Source organism: Aotus nancymaae, unplaced genomic scaffold (genome assembly GCF_030222135.1).
Source record: "Aotus nancymaae isolate 86718 unplaced genomic scaffold, 86718_ANA_hifiasm-v0.15.2.pri h1tg000041l, whole genome shotgun sequence".
NCBI lineage: Eukaryota > Metazoa > Chordata > Mammalia > Primates > Aotidae > Aotus > Aotus nancymaae.
The window spans coordinates 29,716,085-29,737,527 of NW_026988455.1; the positions used below are offsets into that span (position 1 = coordinate 29,716,085).

General features: G+C 38.9%; 1 protein-coding gene across 4 annotated transcripts in view; it reads left to right on the forward strand.

Annotated features, from left to right (window-relative positions):
• GKAP1 (G kinase anchoring protein 1) overlaps window positions 1-21,443 on the forward strand; it is an 81,266-nt gene that overhangs the window by 13,639 nt on the left and 46,184 nt on the right. For all 4 annotated transcript variants that reach the window (XM_012472148.2, XM_012472147.2, XM_064361618.1 and 1 more), the window contains exon 4: window positions 2,376-2,519. In XM_012472148.2, the coding sequence (XP_012327571.1) occupies window positions 2,376-2,519 (144 nt within the window). The remainder of the gene's footprint in view (window positions 1-2,375; window positions 2,520-21,443) is intronic.

The following is a 21,443-nucleotide window of genomic DNA, read 5'->3' on the forward strand; positions in this document are numbered from 1 at the left end:
AAGGGTTTTTCTCATTATTATTTAATGAGAGAAGTAGTTAAAGTATTTTATTCTCATAGTTATTTTATGATGTCTCAAGACTTAGAAAGCCTTTTCAATTTATTTTTTCCCATTAAATTTCCACCTCCATTGCTTTCTAACTATTTAAAATGCTTGCCACACAGTAACTTTAAAGGAAAGACATTTTCCTCCCTGTATAATGACCTTTGAGAAGTTATTTCAGAACTTTTGATTGCCCACTATTTTCTTTTAGGAATTAAAGATGATTTGGGAGAAACAGAAAATAAAGCAATAGTGGAGTTTATATTAGAAAATAAGAACATGTAAAACAGAATGAATGTGAAGGATCCTTTCTACTTCAGCCATTTGCAGTTCTAGTCCATCAGTCTTTACTTTCTGTAAAGTAAATAGCAGCCGACCTACCAGTGCTTCATTTCTCCTTCTGAATGTCCTTTCTGTATCAGAAACCAGCTACTTACTGTGGTGTTTTTATCTTATTCCTGTTTGTAGAACAATGTATTAGGTAAAAACTGCAATTAGTTTTGCACCAACCTGATACTACCAGTTAAAATTGTTGATCCTCAATTGAAAGCCTTTTTGTTAGTTTCTAAGGGCTGCCAGAAAAAATACCACAAACTTGGTGGCTTAAAACAACAGAAACTTGTTTTTTCACAGTTCTAGAGTCTAGTAGAGGTTCAGATCCACAGGTCAACAGGGCCATTCCCTCTCTAAGACTGAGTAGAATCTTTCCATGCCTCTTCCTAGCTTCTGGGTGGCAGCTGTCAACCCATGGCATTCCTTTGGCTTGCTGTGTCATCAACCCAATCTCTGCCTGTGTTGTTATGTGGCATTCTCTGTGTATCTGTGTCTTCACCTCTTTCTATAAAGACACCAGTCATATTGGATTAGGGCTCAATCTAATTCAGCATGACTTCATCTTAACTTGATTACATCCATAAAGACCCAATTTCCAAATAAGGTCACATTCACTAACACTGGGGGTTAGGGCTTCACGATATCTTTAGGGAGGCTACAATTTGTTAAAAACTTCAGACAATTTAAGTTGAACAGTTCAAATGCTCAAAGACCAATTCACAATTTGGCAGCCCCCAGAACCAGAAAATAGGTTCAGAGCTACTCTTGGGCTGTCAGATGGTCAGATAGTATTTATAGGCAGAAAACGGAAGTGAGGTACAGAAAGAGCTGGACTGGTTACAGCTCTACCTTTGCCTTATTTGAACGTGGTTTGAACAGTTGGCCACCTGTGATGGGCTAAAACTTGGTGATTGGTACAAGAGTAGGTTACAGTTTGTTTATACATTGTTAGGTTATTATGTATGGAGAAACTTTCAAGTTGAACTTAAAATATGTAAGGAGGCAGCTTTTGACTAAACTTTTTTTTTTTTTAACTGCTCATTGCAGAGCAGAGCTAGCTCATAGGCAGTATGCCCAGAGTCTGCTGGCTAAACCTAATTTAACAAATTCAGTTCATAATAACCTCTCAGTATTTTTCTCTCTTGTTTCAACTCCTTTGTCTTAGATTATTTTTATTGTTGGGAGTGGCTTGACCCATACTGTTTTAGTTCATTGTGTACTTTGTGCACTAGGACCTGTATTTGTCAGGACTAGCAAAGTAGTTGTCATGGTTGCTTAGTTGATCTCTCAACTATTTAAACTTTTAGATGTGTAAGCTTTCTGAACTGTATTGTTTTGCGTTTTATTTTATTTTTATTTTTGAGACAGGGTGTCACTCTGTCACCCAGGCTGGAGTACAGTGGCATGATCACTGCTTACTGCAGCCTCAACCCCCAGGCTCAGGTGATCCTCCCACCTCAGCCTCCTGGATAGCTGGGACCACAGGTATGTGTCATCATACCTGGCTAGTTCTTTGTTTGTTTGTTTGTTTGTTTGTATTTTTTGCAAAGATGGGGTTTTGCCGTGTTTCTGAGGCTGGTCTCAATCTCCTGGGCTCAAGCAGTCTACCTGCCTCAGCCTTACAATGGGCTAAGATTACAGGGGTGAGCCACTAAACTCGGCTATGTTTTGCATTTTAAAAGCAAACTTGTTTTACTATTTTCTACTCCTATAAACTTTTCTTTAGTAAAGAAGAATGATTAAAATGGTGGCATAATAGAGTATAATACATTTTTCACTTAATCATTTCCTATATAGATCTAACAGCATTATCTCAAATGCTGGCAAAATTAACATTCTACAAAGATTATAGAAAACACAAATAATGACTTTAATTATGTGAGTTAGCATAACGAATGTTTTGAGTAGAAGTATAAAAATGTCATTTTTTTATATAAAAAAAAATCATTAGTAGCCCAGGATCGGTAAACTGAATTTAATATTTTTTGTTTGTTTTATAGCTCAGGAATCTTGCTTTTAAGAAAATTCCCCAGAAATCTTCTCATGCTATTTGTAACGCTCAACATGATCTTCCACTGTCAAACCCAGTACAGAAGGATTCGCGAGAAGAAAATTGGCAAGAATGGAGACAGAGAGATGAGCAGGTACAACTAAGTAAATAAAATTGCTTTGTCTTTCATTGAATTTATAGATTTTTAAGATGGCAGTGCCTCTGAATTTATCACCACGTTTTTAGAAGCAATTTGTATTGGATTAATTCACATTTGCTGCTTTTAATAAGAGGTTCTGTTTTTGATCTACTCAAAAAGAAAATTGATACATTTGTTGTTTGTTAGTTTTGACAATACGAAGCAGTTATTTTGTGGTTTTAAAAATCATCTGCCTTTTACAAATCAGGGAGAGACAGGGAAGATAGGGGAACAGTATTAAATTATTCCAAGTAAGAAAATCACATTCACAGGGCCAGAGGTCTCTTTTTAAAAACACACAGTGACTAGGCCAGGAGCAGTGGCTCACACCTGTAATCTCAGCACTTTGGGAGGCTGAGGCGGGTGGATTGCTTGAGCATAGGAGTTCAAGACCACCCTGGGCAACATAGCGAAACCCTGTGTGTCTACAAAAAAAAGAAAAATTAGCTGGGCATGGTGGTACTCGCCTGTGGTCCCAGCTACTCAGGTGGCTGAGGAACCAGAGCTCAGGAGGTAGAGGCTGCAGTGAGCCATGATTCTGTCACTGCACTGCAGCCTGGGTGGCAGAGTGAGGCCCTTTCTCAAAACAAAAACAAAGCAAAAAATACCCAGTGACAGTTTTGCTTAAAAAAGAAAACGTTTGGCAAGCGGGGTCTGGAGTGGACCTTCAGCAGTTCTACAGCAGAGGGGCCTGTTAGAAGGAAAACTAAGAAACAGAAAGAAAGAATTTCATCATCAACAAAAAGGACTTCCACTCAGAGACCCCATCTGAAAGTCACCAACTACAAAGACCATAGATAGATAAATCCACAAAGATGGGAAGAAACCAGCACAAAAAGGATGAAAACACCAAAAACCAGAACGCCTCTCCTCTCCAAGGGATCACAACTCCTCCTCAGCAAGGGAACAAGGCTGGATGGAGAATGAATTTGATGAATTGACAGAAACAGGCTTCAGAAGATGGGTAATAACTTCTCTGAGCTAAAAGAACATGTTCTAACCCAATGCAAAGAAACTAAGAACCTTGAAAAAAGGTTTGACGAAATGCTAATGAGAATAAACAGCTTAGAGAGGAATATAAATGAATTGATGGAGCTGAAAAACACAACACGAGAACTTTGCGAAGCATACACAACTTTTTTTTTTTTTTTTTTTTTTTTTTTTTGAGACGGAGTTTTGCTCTTGTTACCCAGGCTGGAGTGCAATGGCGTGATCTTGGCTCACATTAACCTCCGCCCCCTGGGTTCAAGCAATTCTCCTGCCTCAGCCTCCCGAGTAGCTGGGACTACAGGCGCATGCCACCATGCCCAGCTAATTTTTGCATACACAACTTTTAATAGCCGAATTGACCAAGCAGAAGAAAGGATATCAGAGATTGAAGATCAACTCAATGAAATAAAATGAGAAGGCAAGATTAGAGAAAAAGTGAAAAGAAATGAACAAAGCCTCCAAGAAATATGGGATTATATGAAAAGACCTAATCTACGTTTGATAGGTGTACCTGAATGTGACAGAGAGAATGAATCCAAGCTGGAAAACACTCTTCAGGATATTATCCAGGAGAACTTGCCCAGTCTAGCCAGGCAGGCTAAATCAAGTCCAGGAAGTACAGAGAACACCACAAAGATATTCCTTAGGAAGAGCAACCCCAAGGCACATAATTGTCGGATTCACTAAGGTTGAAATGAAGGAAAAGATGCTAAGGGCAGCCAGAGAGAAAGGTTGGATTACCCACAAAGGGAAGCCCATCAGACTCACAGCGGATCTCTCAGTAGAAACCCTGCAAGCCACAAGAGAGTGGGGGCCAATATTCAACATCCTTTAAGAAAAGAACTTTCAACCCAGAATTTCATATCCAGCCAAACTAAGCTTCATAAGCGCAGGAGAAATAACATCCTTTACAAACAAGCAATTGCTCAGAGATTTCTTCACCACCAGGCCTGCTTTACAAGAGCTCCTGAAAGAAGCACTAAACATAGAAAGGAACAACCAGTACCAGCCACTCCAAAAACGTACCAAATAGTAAAGAGCACTGACACAATGAAGAAAATGCGTCAACTAATAGGCAAAACAACCAGCTAGCATCAAAATGGCAGGATCAAATTCACACATAACAATATTAACCTTAAATGTAAATGGGCTAAATACCCCAATCAAAAGACACAGACTGGCAAATTGGATAAAAAGTCAAAACCCATCGGTGTGCTGTATCCTGGAAACCCATCTCACATGCAAGAATACACATAGGCTCAAAATAAAGGGATGCAGGAAGATTTACCAAGCAAATGGAGAGCAAAAAAAAGCAGGAGTTGCCATTCCGTCTCTGATAAAATAGACTTTAAACCAACAAAGATCAAAAGAGACAAAGAAGGGCATTACATAATGGTAAAAGGATCAATGCAACAAGAAGAGCTAACGATCTTAAATATATATGCACCCAATACAGAAGCACCCAGATACATAAAGCAAGTTCTTAATGACCTACAAAGAGATGTAGAATCCCACACAATAATATTGGTTGACTTTAACACTCCACTGTCAATATTAGACAGATCAATGAGACAGAAAATTAACAAGGATATCCAGGACTTGAACTCAGACCTGGACCAAGCAAACCTAATAGACATTTATAGAACTCTCCACCCCAAATCCACAGAATGTACATTCTTCTCAGCACCACATCACACCTACTCTAAAACTGACCACATAATTGGAAGTAAATCACTCCTCAGCAAACGCAAAAGAACGGAAATCATAACAGTCTCTCAGACCACAGTGCAATCAAGTGAGAACTCAGAATTCAGAAACTAACTTAGAACTGCACAACTTCATGGAAACTGAACAACTGGCTCTTGAATGTTGACTGGATGAACAATGAAATGAAGGCAGAAATAAAGATGTACTTTGAAACCAACTAGAACAAAGACACAACGTACCAGAATCTCTGGGACACATTTAAAGCAGTGTCTAGAGGAAAATTTTTAGCAATAAATGCCCACATGAGAAGTAAGGAAAAATCTAAAATTGACACCCTATCATCAAAATTGAAAGAGCTAGAGGAGCAAGATAAAAAAAAACTCAAAAGCTAGCAGAAGACAAGAAATAACTAAGATCAGAGCAGAACTGAAGGATATAGAGACACTGAAAAACCTTCAAAAAAATCCATAAATCCAGGAGCTGGTTTTTGAAAAGATCAACAAAATAGACCACTAGCCAGATTAATAGAAAAGAGAGAAGAATCAAATACATGCAATAAAAAATGGTAAAGGGGTTATCACCACAGATTCCACAGAAATTCAAACCATCATCAGAGATTATTACAAACATCTCTATGCACATAAACTAGGAAACCTGGAAGAAATGGATAAATTCCTGGACACTTGCCTCCTCCCAAGCCTAAACCAGGAAGAAGTCGAAACCCTGAATAGACCAATAACAAGGTCTGAAGTCAAGGCAGCAATTAAGAGCCTACCACCCAAAAAAAGCCCAGTTCCAGATGGGTTCACAGCCGAATTCTACCAGACATACAAAGAGGAGCTGGTACCATTCCTTCTGAAACTATTCCAAATAATCCAAAAAGAGGGAATTCTTCCCAGATCATTTTATGAGACCAACATCATCCTGATACCAAAACCCAGCAGAGACTCAACAAGAAAAGAAAACTACAGGCCAATATCCATGATGAACATAGATGCAAAAATCTTCAATAAAATACTGGCAAACTGAATGCAAAAGCACATCAAAAAGATTATCCATCACGATTAAGTAGGCTTCATCCTGAGGATGCAAGGCTGGTTCAACATATGCAAGTCTATAAACATAATTCACCACATAAACAGAACCAAAGACAAAAACCACATGATTATCTCAATAGATGCAGAGAAGGCCTTCGACAAAATTCAGCAGTGCTTTACGCTAAAAACCGTCAATAAACTAGGTATTGATGGAACATATCTTAAAATAATAAAAGCTATTTACAACAAACCCACAGCCAGTATAATACTGAATGGGCAAAAACTGGAAGCATTCCCTTTGAAATCTGGCACTAGACAAGGATACCCTCTGTCACCAGTCCTATTCAATATAGTATTAGAAGTTCTAGGCAGAGCAATCAGGCAAGAAAAAGAAAGGGTATTCAAATAGGAAAGGAGGAAGTCAAATTGTCTCTATTTGCATATGACATGATTGTGTATTTAGAAGACCGCATCGTCTTAACTCAAAATCTCCTGAAACTGATAAGCAACTTCAGCAAAGTTTCAGGATACAAAATCAATGTGCAAAAATCACAAGCATTCCTATACACCAATAACAGACTTAAAGAGAGCCAAATCAAGAATGAACTGCCATTCACAATTGCTACAAAGAGAATAAAATACCTAGGAATACAACTAACAAAGAATGTAAAGGACCTCTTCAAGGAGAACTATAAACCACTGCTCAATGAAGTAAGAGAAGACACAAACAGATGGAGAAACATTCCATGCTCATGGTTAGGAAGAATCAATATCGTGAAAATGGCCATACTGCCCCAAGTAATTTATAGATTCAATGCTATCCCCATCAACCTACCAATGACCTTCTTCACAGAACTGGAAAAAACCACCTTAAACTTCATATGGAACCAAAAGAGAGCCCGCATAGCCAAGTCAATTCTAAGCAAAAAGAATAAAGCTGAAGGCATCTTGCTACCTGACTTCAAACTATACTACAAGCCTACAGTAATCAAAACAGCATGGTACTGGTACCAAAACAAAGATATAGACCAGTGGAACAGAACAGAGGCCTCAGAGGCAACACCACACATCTACAACCATCTGATCTTTGACGAACCTGACAAAAGCAATGGGGAAAGGATTCCCTGTTTAATAAATGGTGTTGGGAAAAGTGGCTAAACGTGCAGAAAGCAGAAACTGGACCCCTTCCTGACACCTTACACTAAAATTGACTCCAGATGGATTAAAGACTTAAATATAAGACCTAACACCATAAAAACCCTAGAAGAAAATCTAGGCAAAACCATTCAGGACATAGGCATAGGCAAGGACTTCATGACTAAAACACCAAAAGCATTCTCAACAAAAGCCAAAATAGACAAATGGGATCTAATTAAATTCTAGAGCTTCTGCACAGCAAAAGAAACAATCATCAAGGAGAACTAGCAACCAACAGAATGGGAAAAGATTTTTGCAATCTACCCATCTGACAAAGGACTTATATCCAGAATGTACAAAGAACTAAAACAGATTTATAAGAAAAAAAAAGCCCATTCAAAAGTGGGCGAAGGATATGAACAGACACTTTTCAAAAGAAGACATATATGAGGCCAAGAAACATAGGAAAAAATGCTCATCATCACTGGTCATTAGAGAAATGCAAATCAAAACCACATTGAGATACCATCTCATGCCAGTTAGAATGGCGATCATTAAAAAATCGGGAGACAACAGATGCTGGAGAGGATGTGGAGAAATAGGAACATGTTTACACTGTTGGTGGGAATGTGAATTAGTTCAACCATTGTGGAAGACAGTGTGGCGATTCCTCAAGGACCTAGAAATAGAAATTCCATTTGACCCAGCAATCCCATTACTGGGTATATACCCAAAGGATTATAAATCGTTCTATTATAAGGACATATGCACATGTATGTTCATTTCAGCACTGTTTACAACAGCAAAGACTTGGAACCAACCCAAATGTCCATTGATAATAGACTGGACAGGGAAAATGTGGCACATTTACACCATGGAATACTATGCAGCCATACAAAACGATAAGTTTGTGTCCTTTGTAGGGACATGGATGAAACTGGAAACCATCATTCTCAGCAAATTGACACAAGAACAGAAAATCAAACACTGAAAATCAAACTCATAGGCGGGTGTTGAGCAATGAGAACACATGGACACAGGGAGGGGAGCATCACACACTGAGGTCTGTGGGGGTAACTAGGGGAGGGACAGTGGGGAGTAGGGATTGGGGGAAGGATAACATGGGGAATAATGCCTGATATAGGTGATGGGGATGGAGGCAGCAAACCACATTGCCATGTATGTACCTGTGCAACAATCCTGCATGTTCTTCAGATGTATCCCAGAACCTAAAGTGCAATAAAATATATATAGTAAATATTTTTATTTTTATATATATATAAAACCTTTGGGAAACTTTACTGTTGTTTGTTTCTTTAACCTATTTACATGATATTTTGTTCTTCTGTGTCTCTATTAAATGTCATTATTAAGAACCAAATAAAATAGAGAGCGATTAAGACCAATATATTTCTTTTTCTCATTAAGACCAATATATTTCTTTTTTGTGTGTGGAGTCCAGGAAAATAACATACTAGGCCTGGAATGTACTCTAGGAGATACTATATATATAGTAAGTGATGAGAATATTTGCCTGTTAAACTGTCATTTGATGTCTTGAGAATGAGTATCATTCTAGCAAATGTTAGATCTAGTAGAGTGGCTATTCCTATCATTCTTGGGTTACCAGTTTTAAAAGAAATAGGCTATACTAAGTTATTCTCTTAACATAAACTATGTGAATTATAACATTTCCTTTAGGATTTTGCAGTACCTCAGGCTCATGATTATGAGCATCAATTATTACTGTAGAGCCATGAGGTAGTGCTGTTCAAATGGCAGTTCCAGGCACTGGTATACTGGATAAATCATCTTGTACTGTTTCTAGGGGTTATTTGATTCTTTTTCTTCCTTATAAGATATTCATTATGACTGATTCTTGTTTACAAGTATAAATGTTTTGATGATCTACTTGTTTAGCCAGTAATAGAATTTACCATTGTCTTCATTGGAGAGATTTCTCCCAGTGGCCCAAAGTGCACTGGAGAACTAATGAAGGAAAACTACTCAAATTTGCCCCAAAATAAATTCCATGCAACATGGGAACTTGAGCACAGATGTCTGATTGCATTTTCTTCTGCTCCCACTGATTGCTGTTGAAATGACCAGGTAATGATGAAAAGGAAATAGTCTGACTCTTGGCACTGATCCTATATAAGGATGCCATTCAAGGCCCAGGAACTTTCACAAATTTCTGCTGAGTATACTACTGATGGGTCACTTAGGAAGACCTGGAACTTTATGTGGGAGCCTCACTTGGAAGAAAATAATCAAAGATGTGGAAGTAGAGTAGATCTTGGGATAATTACACTGAGAGGTGAGGAAGAGATAAGGGTGAGCCTTGCAACTGACGGACAGTATACTGTTTGGAATCTATTTTATTATGATTAATAGATTAATAATAGATTTCAAAAGTAGCTACATTTAGAGGGATCAGTCAATGATTATATACTAGGCAGAAAGCATACAGTATGGTGGGTGTTCTTCCTGACACAGTATGAGAAATTTCAGGCATGGAGGGCTGAGCCAGACAGAAAGCTGGATGTGAAAAACTTAGCTGTTATTTGGCTACTTATGTCAAACACAAAAGAGAAATTATACTAAGACAAAGTTTTCCTACTCCTAAATCACCATATTGATAATGCAGATTTACATTAACTAAGCCTCAGCGTACAGTCTGAGAACTAGAATTAACCAACTAGATGGACAGTAGGGAAGCACCCAGTTCACTGACTTATGAGCAAACACTGGATCTTAGTTGATCTCATGTCAACTGAAGAAAAATTTCTGCCACATGAAGGAAAAGAACATTGTACATAGTGTCTGGAGTGAAAGCACACCTTGAAAAAGATTTGCTTCAGGAAATAAATTGATTTTAGATAACACCTATGTTTTCCTTAATAAAAAAAGGCTAGAATATGTTGTAAAAGTCAAGGGAATAGTAATGTTACATAACAAGTTAAGATAAAATAATGGACTAAAATTTAAAAAGTGAGAAATTAAAAGGGAAGATGGGTGAATTAAAAGTGAGATGGGTGAATTTTAAAATTTAGGAAATAAAATCATAGCAGATTAAAAACTTCATTAGAAGGACCAGAGTATCTACTAAAGAAAGCTGAGCCAATTGTGTGAATGAAAATTTGAGATAAATTTTGCTGATAAAATTGACATGATAGATTGGAACACTGAATTGAAATCCAGCAGAGGCATAATTACTGTCCCTGAAACAAATAGAACAGAGGCAGGTATTAAAGATTATGTTGATAGGCCAAGTGCACTGGCTCATGCCTGTAATCCCAGCACTTTGGGAGGTTGAGGCAGGAAAATTGCTTGAGGCCAGGAGTTCAAGACTGGCCTGGGCAACGTAATGAGACCCCAGCTCTACAAAAAAGATTATGTTGATAAAAATTTCCCTAAGTTTAAGATTTGAATCTAAGCTTGAAAAGAACACCAAATTTAAGTCTTTTAAGAATTAGATTCTAATTTTAAGAATGAAGAATAAGGAAATAATAGTATAAATATGCACAGGAGAAAACTGGTTGCCTACACAGGATGAAGAATCAGACTGGCTACTTTAAATACCAGAACCAAAATGTTAGGACCAAGAATTCCACATCTAGCCAAGAAGTCATTTGTGTGAATGTGAAAGAGATATACTGAGGTCTGGTGCAGCAGCTGTTGCCAGTAATTCCAGCACTTAAGGAGGCCAAGGTAGGCAGATCACTTGAGCCCAGGAGTTCAAGACCATCCTGAGCAATATGGCAAATGCCCATCTCTACAAAAAAAAAGATACAAAAATTTTCTGGGTGTGGTAGTGCATGTCTGTAGTCTCAGCTACTCAGGGGGTTGAGCAGGGAGGATTGCTGGAGCCTGGGGGTCAAGGCTGCAGTGATCATGCCAATGCAGTTTAGCCTGGGTAACAGAGTGAGACCCCATCTCAAAAAACAAACAAACAAATAAAAAACACTCTCAGACATACAATAACTGAGAAAGTATACCACCATTATGCTTTCTGTAAATTTTTCTGAAATGTGCTCCTGCCAGTTAAAAAGCAAATCTAAATAAAGAGCACAAGCAATCAAAAAACACTGGTGGTGAGTATTTAAGCTAGTTAAATAAAGAATTAACTCTAAGTATTAGCAAACTTGTATCTATCCCAGCATACTTCATTGTGAAAAATGGTCTTATATCCTCTACCCACTTATTTGCATAGATGTACATATCAGAAGATGTGTATGTTTCTTAATTGAAATGGGTGTCATGATATATAATGTATAGAAATGATATATAAATTATATCCCAGTAAAGGTGTTTTTAAAAAAACATGTAGGGCATGGCTTTGACTTGGTTGTATGCGTAATTTTCAGTTTTTTAAAATGATTTAATCAAGATGAAGAAACGTTCACCAACAGCTGTTGCCTATGATTAAATCTCTGTGTAGATGTTGTTCAGGTATAATTGTTTTATTCATGATGTGCTGGTATTATTCCAGTGTACCTTTTTTTTTTTTTTTTAAGAATTATCTATGCAGTGTTTATTATTATTATTATACTTTAAGTTCTGGGGTACATGTACAGATCTTGCAGGATTATTACATAGGAATACACATGCCATGATGGTTTGCTGCCTCCAATCCCCCCTTTACCTACATTAGGTGTTTCTCCTGATGTTATCCCTCCCCAACCTCCCCACCCCCTGCTATCGCTCCCCTAGCCCCCCAACCTCCAACAGACCCCAGTGTGTGATGTTCCCCTCCCTGTGTCCATGTGTTCTAATTGTTCAACATCCACTTACAAGTGGGAACATGCAGTGTTTGATTTTCTGTTCTTGTGTCAGTTTGCTGAGAATGATGGTTTCCATATTCATCCATGTCCCTACAAAGGACATGAACTCATCGTTTTTTATGGCTGCATAGTATTCCATAGTGTATATGTGCCACATTTTCTTTATCCAGTCCATCCTTGATGGGCATTTGGGTTTGTTCCAAGTCTTTGCTATTGTAAACAGTGCCGAAGTGAACGTACTTCATGTGCATGTCTTTATAATAGAATGATTCATAATCCTTTGGGTATATACCCAGTAATGGGATTGCTGGGTCAAATGGAATTTCTATTTCTAGATTCTTGAGGAATCGCCACACTGCCTTCCACAATGATTGCACTAATCTACACTCCCACCAACAGTGTAAAAGTGTTCCTATTTCTCCACATCCTCGCCAGCATCTGTTGTCTCTAGATTTTTTTTTTCTTTTTTACTCCTGGTAACTTTCATTTAAGTCTCCAGATTTTTTTTTTTCCCCAAGCTAGCTGAGATTTTATTTTTGACCAAAAAAAAAAAAAGAGCAATTGAATTGTTTTGCAGCTAGAGGCATGGGCAAGGGGGGTCCTCAGGCAGTAAACTCCCCGAGGGTGGGCTGAGGACTAGGGCTGAGCGTCGGGTGGGTCTCCTGTTCCCTGTGCTCCCCTGCACAGCGGCATCCCTCCCGGGCTCTGGGGCAGCCTCAGGAGGGGCAGGCTGGGAGGGGCTGTTGCAGCTGTTCACTTCGACAGGATATCAGAGGACTCAAGACACCAGCCTCCCATCGTGGGTCTCAATCTTCTTCACAACCACAGCCTTGGTGGAGCTGGTGTGGCTGATGGAGCAGGAGCCCACGCCAGAGCCAAAGCTGGAGCCCAGGCCGTAGCTGAGGCTGGGGCTTGTGAAGCCCCCATAGGCAGAGCTCAGACCACCTGCATAGCCGCTGGTGGTCTTCGTGTGGATACTCATGTTCTGTATCCCAGACTCCAGCCGGCTCTCCTCGCCCTCCAGTAGCTTGCGGTAGGTGGCGATCTCGATGTCCAGGGCCAGTTTGATGTTCATCAGCTCCTGGTACTCAGGCAGCTGCCATGCCATGTCCTGCTTGGCCTGCTGCAGGGCATCCTCCAGCTCCTTTTGCTTGGTATGAGCATCCTTGACTGCCCGGTTCCCACGGTCCTCAGCATCTAAAATGGCGGCCTCCAGGGAAGCCCTCTGGCCTTTGAGGCCCTCGATCTCAGCCTAGAGCCAGCTGATGTTCCGGTTCATCTCGGAGATCTCAGTCTTCGTATGCCGCAGGTCATCCCCGTGCTTCCCAGCCAGCATCTGCAGCTCCTCATACTTGATCTGGTATACGCTGTCCGCCTCAGCCCAGCTGCGATTGGCGATCTCCTCGTACTGCCGCCTTGACCTCAGCGATGATGCTATCCATGTCCAGGGAGCGGATGTTGTCCATGGACAGCACCACAGACGTGTCGGAGATCTGGGACTGCAGCTCCCGGATCTCCTCTTCATACAGCTGCCTGAGGAAGTTGATCTCATCAGTCAGTCCTTGCAGGCGAGACTTCTGCTCTACCTTGTTCATGTAAGCTTCATCCACATCCTTCTTGATGAGGACAAATTCATTCTCCATCTCTGTACACTTACTGATCTCTTCTTCATACTTGTTCTTGAAGCCCTCCACCAGCCCCTGCATGTTGCCAAGCTCCACCTCCAGCTTCAGCTTCTCCTGGCCCAGCGTCTCCAGCTGCCGCCTCAGGTTGTTGATGTAGCTCTCTAACATGTTGTCCATGTTGCTCCTAGCCATTTTCTGCTGCCGCAGGAGGCTCCACTTGGCCTCCAGCATCTTGTTCTGCTGCTCCAGGAACCGCACCTTGTCAGTGAAGGAAGCAAACTTGTTGTTGAGGGTCTTGATCTGCTCCTTCTCCTGGGTACTCACGGCCTGGATGTTGGGGTCCACATCCACCTTAATGGGGTTCAGCAGGCTCTGGTTGATGGTGACGGTGGTGATGCCTCCCATGCCTATGCTGCTGGTCCCAGCATAGCCTGCACCCAGGCCACCCCAGAAGTCACTGCTGCTCACTTGGGAGCTCAAGCGGGCACCAGGCCCACTCATGCAGCAGCGGCTGCTGAAGGCCCTGGGGCCAGAGGTGGACACCTTGTAGGACTTCTGGGTCACCCTGATGGACATGGTGGAGGCGGGAGTGGAGGCAGGCGGGCTGAACCAGAGAGAGATTCCAGAAGGAGTGGAGAAGCTGCTGCTTCAAGTCTCCAGATTTTTTAATGATCGCCGTTCTAACTGACATGAGATGGCATCTCAATGTGGTTTTGATTTGCATTTCTTTAATGACCACTGATGATGAGCATCTTTTCATATGTTTTTTGGCCGCATAAATCTCTTCTTTTGAAAAGTACTTGTTCATATCCTTCACCCGCTTTTACATGGGGTTGTTTTTTTCTTGTACATCTGTTTTCGTTCTTTGTAGATTCTGGATATTAGCCCTTTGTCAGATGGGTAGCTTGCAAATATTTTTTCCCATTCTGTTGGTTGCCAGTTCACTTTAATGATTGTTTTTTTTTTTTTTTAATTGTACTTTAGGTTCTGGGGTACATGTGCAGATCATGCAGGATTGTTGCATAGGTACACACATGGCAATGTGGTTTGCTGCCTCCGTCCCCCTAATGATTGTTTCTTTTGCTGTGCAGAAGCTCTTAAGTTTAATTAGATCCCATTTGTCTATTTTGGCTTTTGTTGCCATTGCTTTTGATGTTTTAGCCATGAAGTCCTTGCCTATGCCTATGTCCTGAATGGTATTGCCTAGGTTTTCTTCTAGGGTTTTTATGGTGCTAGGTCTTATGTTTAAATCTTTAATCCATCTGGAGTTAATTTTAGTGTAAGGTGTCAGGAAGGGGTCCAGTTTCTGCTTTCTGCACGTTTAGCCACTTTTCCCAACACCATTGATTAAACAGGGAATCCTTTCCCCATTGCTTGTTTTTGTTAGGTTTGTCAAAGATCAGATGGTTGTAGATGTGTGGCATTACTTCCAAGGCCTCTGTTCAGTTCCATTGGTCTATATCTCTGTTTTGGTACCAGTACCATGCTCTTTTGATTACTGTAGCCTTATAGTATAGTTTGACATCAGGTAGTGTGATGCTTCCAGCTTTGTTCTTTTTGCTTAGGATTGTCTTGGCCAAGCGGGCTCTTTTTTGGTTCCATGTGAAGTTTAAGGTGGTTTTTTTCCAGTTCTGTGAAGGAGGTCAATGCTAGTTTGATGAGGATAGCATTGAATCTATAAATTACTTTGAGCAGTATGGCCATTTTCACAATATTGATTCTTCCTAACCGTGAGCATGGAATGTTTTTCCATCTGTTTGTGTCCTCTCATTTTGTTGAGCAGTGGTTTGTAGTTCTCCTTGAAGAGGTCCTTCATGTCCTTTGTTAGTTGTATTCCTAGGTATTTCATTCTCTTTGTAGCAATTGTGAATGGGAGTTCACTCATGATTTGGCTCTCTGTTTGTCTTTTATCAGCGTATAGGAATGCTTGTGATTTCTGCACATTGATTTTGTATCCGGAGACTTTGCTGAAGTTGCTTATAATCTTAAGGAGATTTTGGGCTGAGACGATGGGGTCTTGTAAATATACAATCATATCATATGCAAACAGAGACAATTTGACTTCCTCTTTTCCTAATCGAATACTCTTTATTTCCTTTTCTTACCTGATTGCTCTGGCTAGAACTTCCAATACTGCATTGAATAGGAATGGTGAGAGAAGGAACCCTTGTCTAGTGCCAGTTTTCAAAGGGAATACAGAGATTACTAAAAACTACTCTATACACATAAACCAGTAAATCTAGAAGAAATGGATAAATTCCTGCACCCTTACACCCTTCAAAGACTAAACCAGGAAGAAGTTGAATCCCTGAATAGACTAATAACAAGGTCTGAAGTTGAGGCAGCAATTAATAGCCTACCAACCAAAAAAAAAATCCAGGTCTAGATGAGTTCATAGCCGAATTCTACCAGACTTACAAAGAGGAGCTGGTACCATTCCTTCTGAAGCTATTCCAAACAATACAAAAAGAGGGAATATTCCCTAACTCATTTATGAGACCAACATCATTCTGATACCAAAACCTGGCAGAGACGCAACTAAATAAGAAAAATTCAAGCCAATATCCATGATGAACATAGATGCAAAAATCTTCAATAAAATACTGGCAAATTGAATGCAAAAGCACATCAAAAAGATTATCCATCACAATCAAGTAGGCTTCATCCTGGGGATGCAAGGCTGGTTCAACATACGCAAATCTATAAACATAATCCATCACATAAACAGAACCAAAGACAAAAACCACATGATCATTTCAATAGATGCAGGGAAGGCCTTCGGCAAAATTCAGCAGCCCGTTATGCTAAAAACTCTGAATAAACTAGGTATCAATGGAATGTATCTCAAAATAATAAAAGCCGTCTATGACAAACCCACAGCCAATATACTGAATGGGCAGTGTATCTTTTTTTAAAAGTCATGACTCAAAAATTAACTAAATAGAAAAATCTCTTCTTAAGGGTTTCAATGATGAACAGACCAAATTTTATTGTGTGTTTCTTCCTGTTACTGTATTGATTCAAACTCTGCACATCACTGGTATTTTTCTCCCTCTAAAGTGAAATGTCTGTTAGCCTGTGCATAATAGAAAGTTCTCTCTCACCTGACATCCTTCAGTTCATTTGATAAAGGTATTTTTCCAATAGCTTGTTCTGGTTTTGTTTGTGAGTATAATATTTATCACTAACTTTGTGGCTGGTATAATAAATCCATTGGCAGTAGTTTGACTTGTACCTGATTTCCTTATAAGGAATGTAAATTCAAATAAATCCATTGTATTTTTGGCTCTTTAGCAAGAAAATTCATCACTTTTGTGCTGGAAAGCATTATTTAGTACTTGTTCTGAAAAGACTCCTGCAGGTCCCTAGGCTTTGTTTGAAAGTGAAACAAAAACTGTGATGTCTTCAGGCCATTGGTTACCAAGTTTCTTTCTTTTTTAATTTTTATATATTTTTTGAGACAGAGTCTCACTCCCATCGTCCAGGCTGGGGTGCAGTGGCATGATCATGGCTAACTGCAGCCTCGACTCCCATGCTCAGATGTTTCTCCCACCTCAGCCTCCCAGGTAGCTGGGACTACAGGCATGCTCCACCATGGCTGGCTAATTTTTTGTATTTTTAGTAGAGATGGGGTTTTGCCATGTTGCCCAGGCTGGTCTTGAACTCCTGGTCTCAAGCAATCCACCAACCTCAGCCTCCCAAAGTGCTGGGATTATAGGCGTGAGCCACAACACCCAGTCTTCTGACCAGATTTCATGGCAGGTAGCTAGGAGCAAATAGATTGATGAGTCAGTAAGTTAAAAATTTAAATATTCATTATCTTAATTTTCTATTTATAACTTTCCTTTTCTGCTGCTTTTGTGACATCACTCTCATCCTAATACATACACATTTATAGTCTATATTCACTGTATTGGAGTCCTGTTAATTTCAAAATTTATTGTGTTTTTATAAGTTGCATTATTTACAGTTCTATTTTCATTACTACTTTTAATTCTTTCGTGACTTATTGAACCATTTTTATCGCTGGGAGATACGATAAAGCATACAACAAAAATGCAGACTTAGTAAATGCAAGCAGCACTCAAAAGACACATTAGCTGAGATGAACTGAATGTGGTAATGAATGTGAATGATATATATAGTATTTGTAGAACTCTGACAACCTTTAAAATAATTATGTTCAATAAGACTACTGTTAAGATTTCTGGGAAAATAATCCTCCCTTCCAAATTGCTGAAAGATATGTAGTCTACACTTTGAAAATCGCTGAGTTAGAGGACCACAATGCACTACTGCTGTTATGTCTAATCGGTTGGCTGCAAGTGTTGGATGTCTTCAGAATGGTTATCTCTTTTGTTTTATAATAATATATTTCCATGTTTACTATGAGAATTGAACACTATTCATTTGCAATTTGTTTTGTTTGGATGTAAATGGGGAAAAATGTAATGGTACTTAGACTTACAAATTAATTTTTTAAAAAATCTTTGTACCAAAATATTTACTGTCCTTTTGGTTTTTCATTGGTTCTTCATACTGTTTAACTGATTGAGCTATAGATTTGCTTAAATAGAAAAAAAAAGTTTTACTACTAGATGGGGAGTAGGAGGCAATGAGGAAGTCAAGAGGAAGGGGATCTGAAGTACTCCATCTTAGGGACATGTAAGTATCTTCTTGAATTCTGTAGGCATTTTAGTGCCTACTATTTCCTCTTTTTCTTCCTTTCCTCCTCCTCCCAGAAATAAAAAGAAGGTAATAAGGAACTTAACATTTGCAAAGTTAAACAAGGTACTTTTTTAAAAGTATGGTTTTATTTTCATTTTATTGCCTGGAGCCAGTCTTAGAGACCCAGTCTCTGTCTCTCTCTCTTTTACCTGTACATTTACTGATTAAGTAGATTGTCAGCTACATTTATAGCAGTCTCTGACAGAGAATAAGGATATGTTTAGAGAATTTCAAATCATGTTTCCTTTCTCTTTTCTGATGTATTAGTCTTGGGCTACCATTCTCCCTATTATCTAAGGTCAAAAACCTTATCTTTGATTCTTTCACACTTTTCATATAGTTAGTGTTCCAAAACTTGATCAATCTCTTCTAAGATATAACCTTCTTTATTTTCTACACTGCTACATTTTGGTCCAGGTGCCCATATGCTGTAGGAGATTACAATGGCTTCGTCAGACACATTCATTCTAGGTTCTCCTTCTTCTGATATTCCAGTTTATATCTTAAAAATTACTTTTATTTGGTATTAGCATTCCTCTTTTATCTGCCTTATGTCCTTAAAGTTTAGGCAGTGTCTGGAACTTAATGCTGCCCTAAGCAATTGTATTTTCTACTATTCTCCAACATGGGAATGTAACTCTAATTCACTTAGTACTGGTTTTATGCCAGGAAATGTGCTAAGCACTTCATACATATTACCACTTTAAATTCTCAAAACTACCTTGTACAGTTGATATTTTAATGTCATTTTTAACTGTTCTGAGATTCACAGAAGTTAATAAAACTTGTTCAAAATCACAGCTAGCATGGGTGGAATAGGAATTTGAATTATTCATTTCTATGATCTCCCAATTCCTGTGTTTTTTCCACATCTTTCTCTTGTAATGTTTAAAATCACTTTTTGTCAGAATGACTTTTCTTAGTATCCCCTAGCATATCTATTTTTAATATGATAACATTAACATTATAATGTGGCTTGCTCTTCTTGCAATTCTATTTCTGCCTATCCAAATTGTATCTATATTTAAATACCAACTTAAATTGATTTTTGTCTATATCTCTGAATTACCTTTGTTGTTAATCTTTCTCTGAACTTTTGTAGCTCTTTTAATGTCTTATTCTATTTTCTGTAGTTCATACATGTTTATCTTACATTCTCAACTGGGTAGGAATTCTTCAAGGGCAAAAGCCAAATTTATGCTGCTTCTTTAAATTAAGCTCCATAGGCAGGGAGGGCACAGACCCTAGAAGACTCTAAGTGAATCTTTAGTGGCTGATTGATCATGCAGTGAAATTTTTGGAAGATTTGTTCTAGTTTTGAAAAGCTTAAATTTAAATCATTTTTGCCTACTTGCGTCTTCTCCTATGCTAGTTTGTGTTAATAATTAAAAGGTAAATTTAAAGTCTGAACTGCTACAGTTAGAATTAACTGCTTGGAGGGCCATATTTTTTTACTTAATATTTCTATTTCATTCAGTTTTTTTGATGCTATTAGAATGAGCTGCCTTAATATTTAAATTCTGTGAGTTAATATGATGAAAAATAAAAATAACATCGAGCAAGACTTTCAACTTCCTGACCTGATCTGCCCAGTAACTTATTTTTGGAATATCATCAGACTGTGTGACATATTAGAAATAATCTCAAATGCCCTTTCTATAATTAATAAATGTCATCAATAGGGATTAAAAGTTTAGTGGCAAATTGAACCAACTTTGTTCAGAATAAACTTAAGTAGCTTTGTTACTTTTTTTTTTTTTTTTTAGACAGAGTCCCACTCTGTCACCCGAGCTGTAGCGCAGTGGCCCAATCTGAGCTCACTGCAACCTCCACCTCCAGGTTCAAGCAATTGTCCTGCCTCGTATGGTGCATATGCACCACCACGCCAGGCTGTTTTTTTTTTTGTACTTTTAGTAGACACGGGGTTTCATCATGTTGGCCAGGCTGATCTTGAACTCCTGACCTCAGGTGATCTGCCCAGCTTGGCTTCCTAAAGTACTGGGATTACAGGCATAGGCCACCGTGCCAGCCTAGTTTTGTTACTTTTTTTTTGTTGTTGTTAACGGAGTCTCGCTGTGTTGCCAGTCACCAGGCTAGAATGCAATGGTGTGAACTTGGCTCACTGCAACCTCCACCTCCTGGGTTCAAGCAATCCTCCTGCTTCAGCCTCCCAAGTAGCTGGGACTACAGGTGCTTGCCACCACGCCCAGCTAATTTTTCTATTTTTAAAATAGAGACAGGTTTCACCTTGTTGGCCAGGATGGTCTCGATCTCTTGACCTCATGATCTGCCTACCTTGACCTCCCAAGGTGCTGGGATTAAAGGCGTGTGGCCATTGCGCTCAGCTGACTGCTATCCTTTAATTACAGTGAAACATTTTTCATCAGTTTGCTTTGAGGTTAGGTGGATAAATTGACGTAAACTTCCTTTTACCTTATAACTGTTGAATACCCATGTACATAATAAATATATGTCTAAAAGATTAATTTATTACTTTTTCCTGCTAATTACTAATTTAAATTAATTCTTCAATTCTTTTCAGTTATTCCATAAAGAATATATACTTTACACTGGATTTAATCTGATTTTTCTAGTCCTAAATACCGTTATTTACCATTTTAATTCTAATTGTGTTTTTCTGAGTTAATGTTTTTCTGTGTAAACTTAATCTTTTTTCCTTTCTTCTTATTGTCTCACCATAAGATTAGATGAGATGTTTTCAAAGGGATGACTTTGTTTAGAAATGAAAGGTTTAGTTCATAGTGTCCAGTATTAACATTTTTCTAGTTTTTAGGGTATTTCTTTGAAACAGATCACTTCTTTTTGGAGTTGGTTTCTATTTTAGTTTAGATTTTAAAAATCATTAAGCAG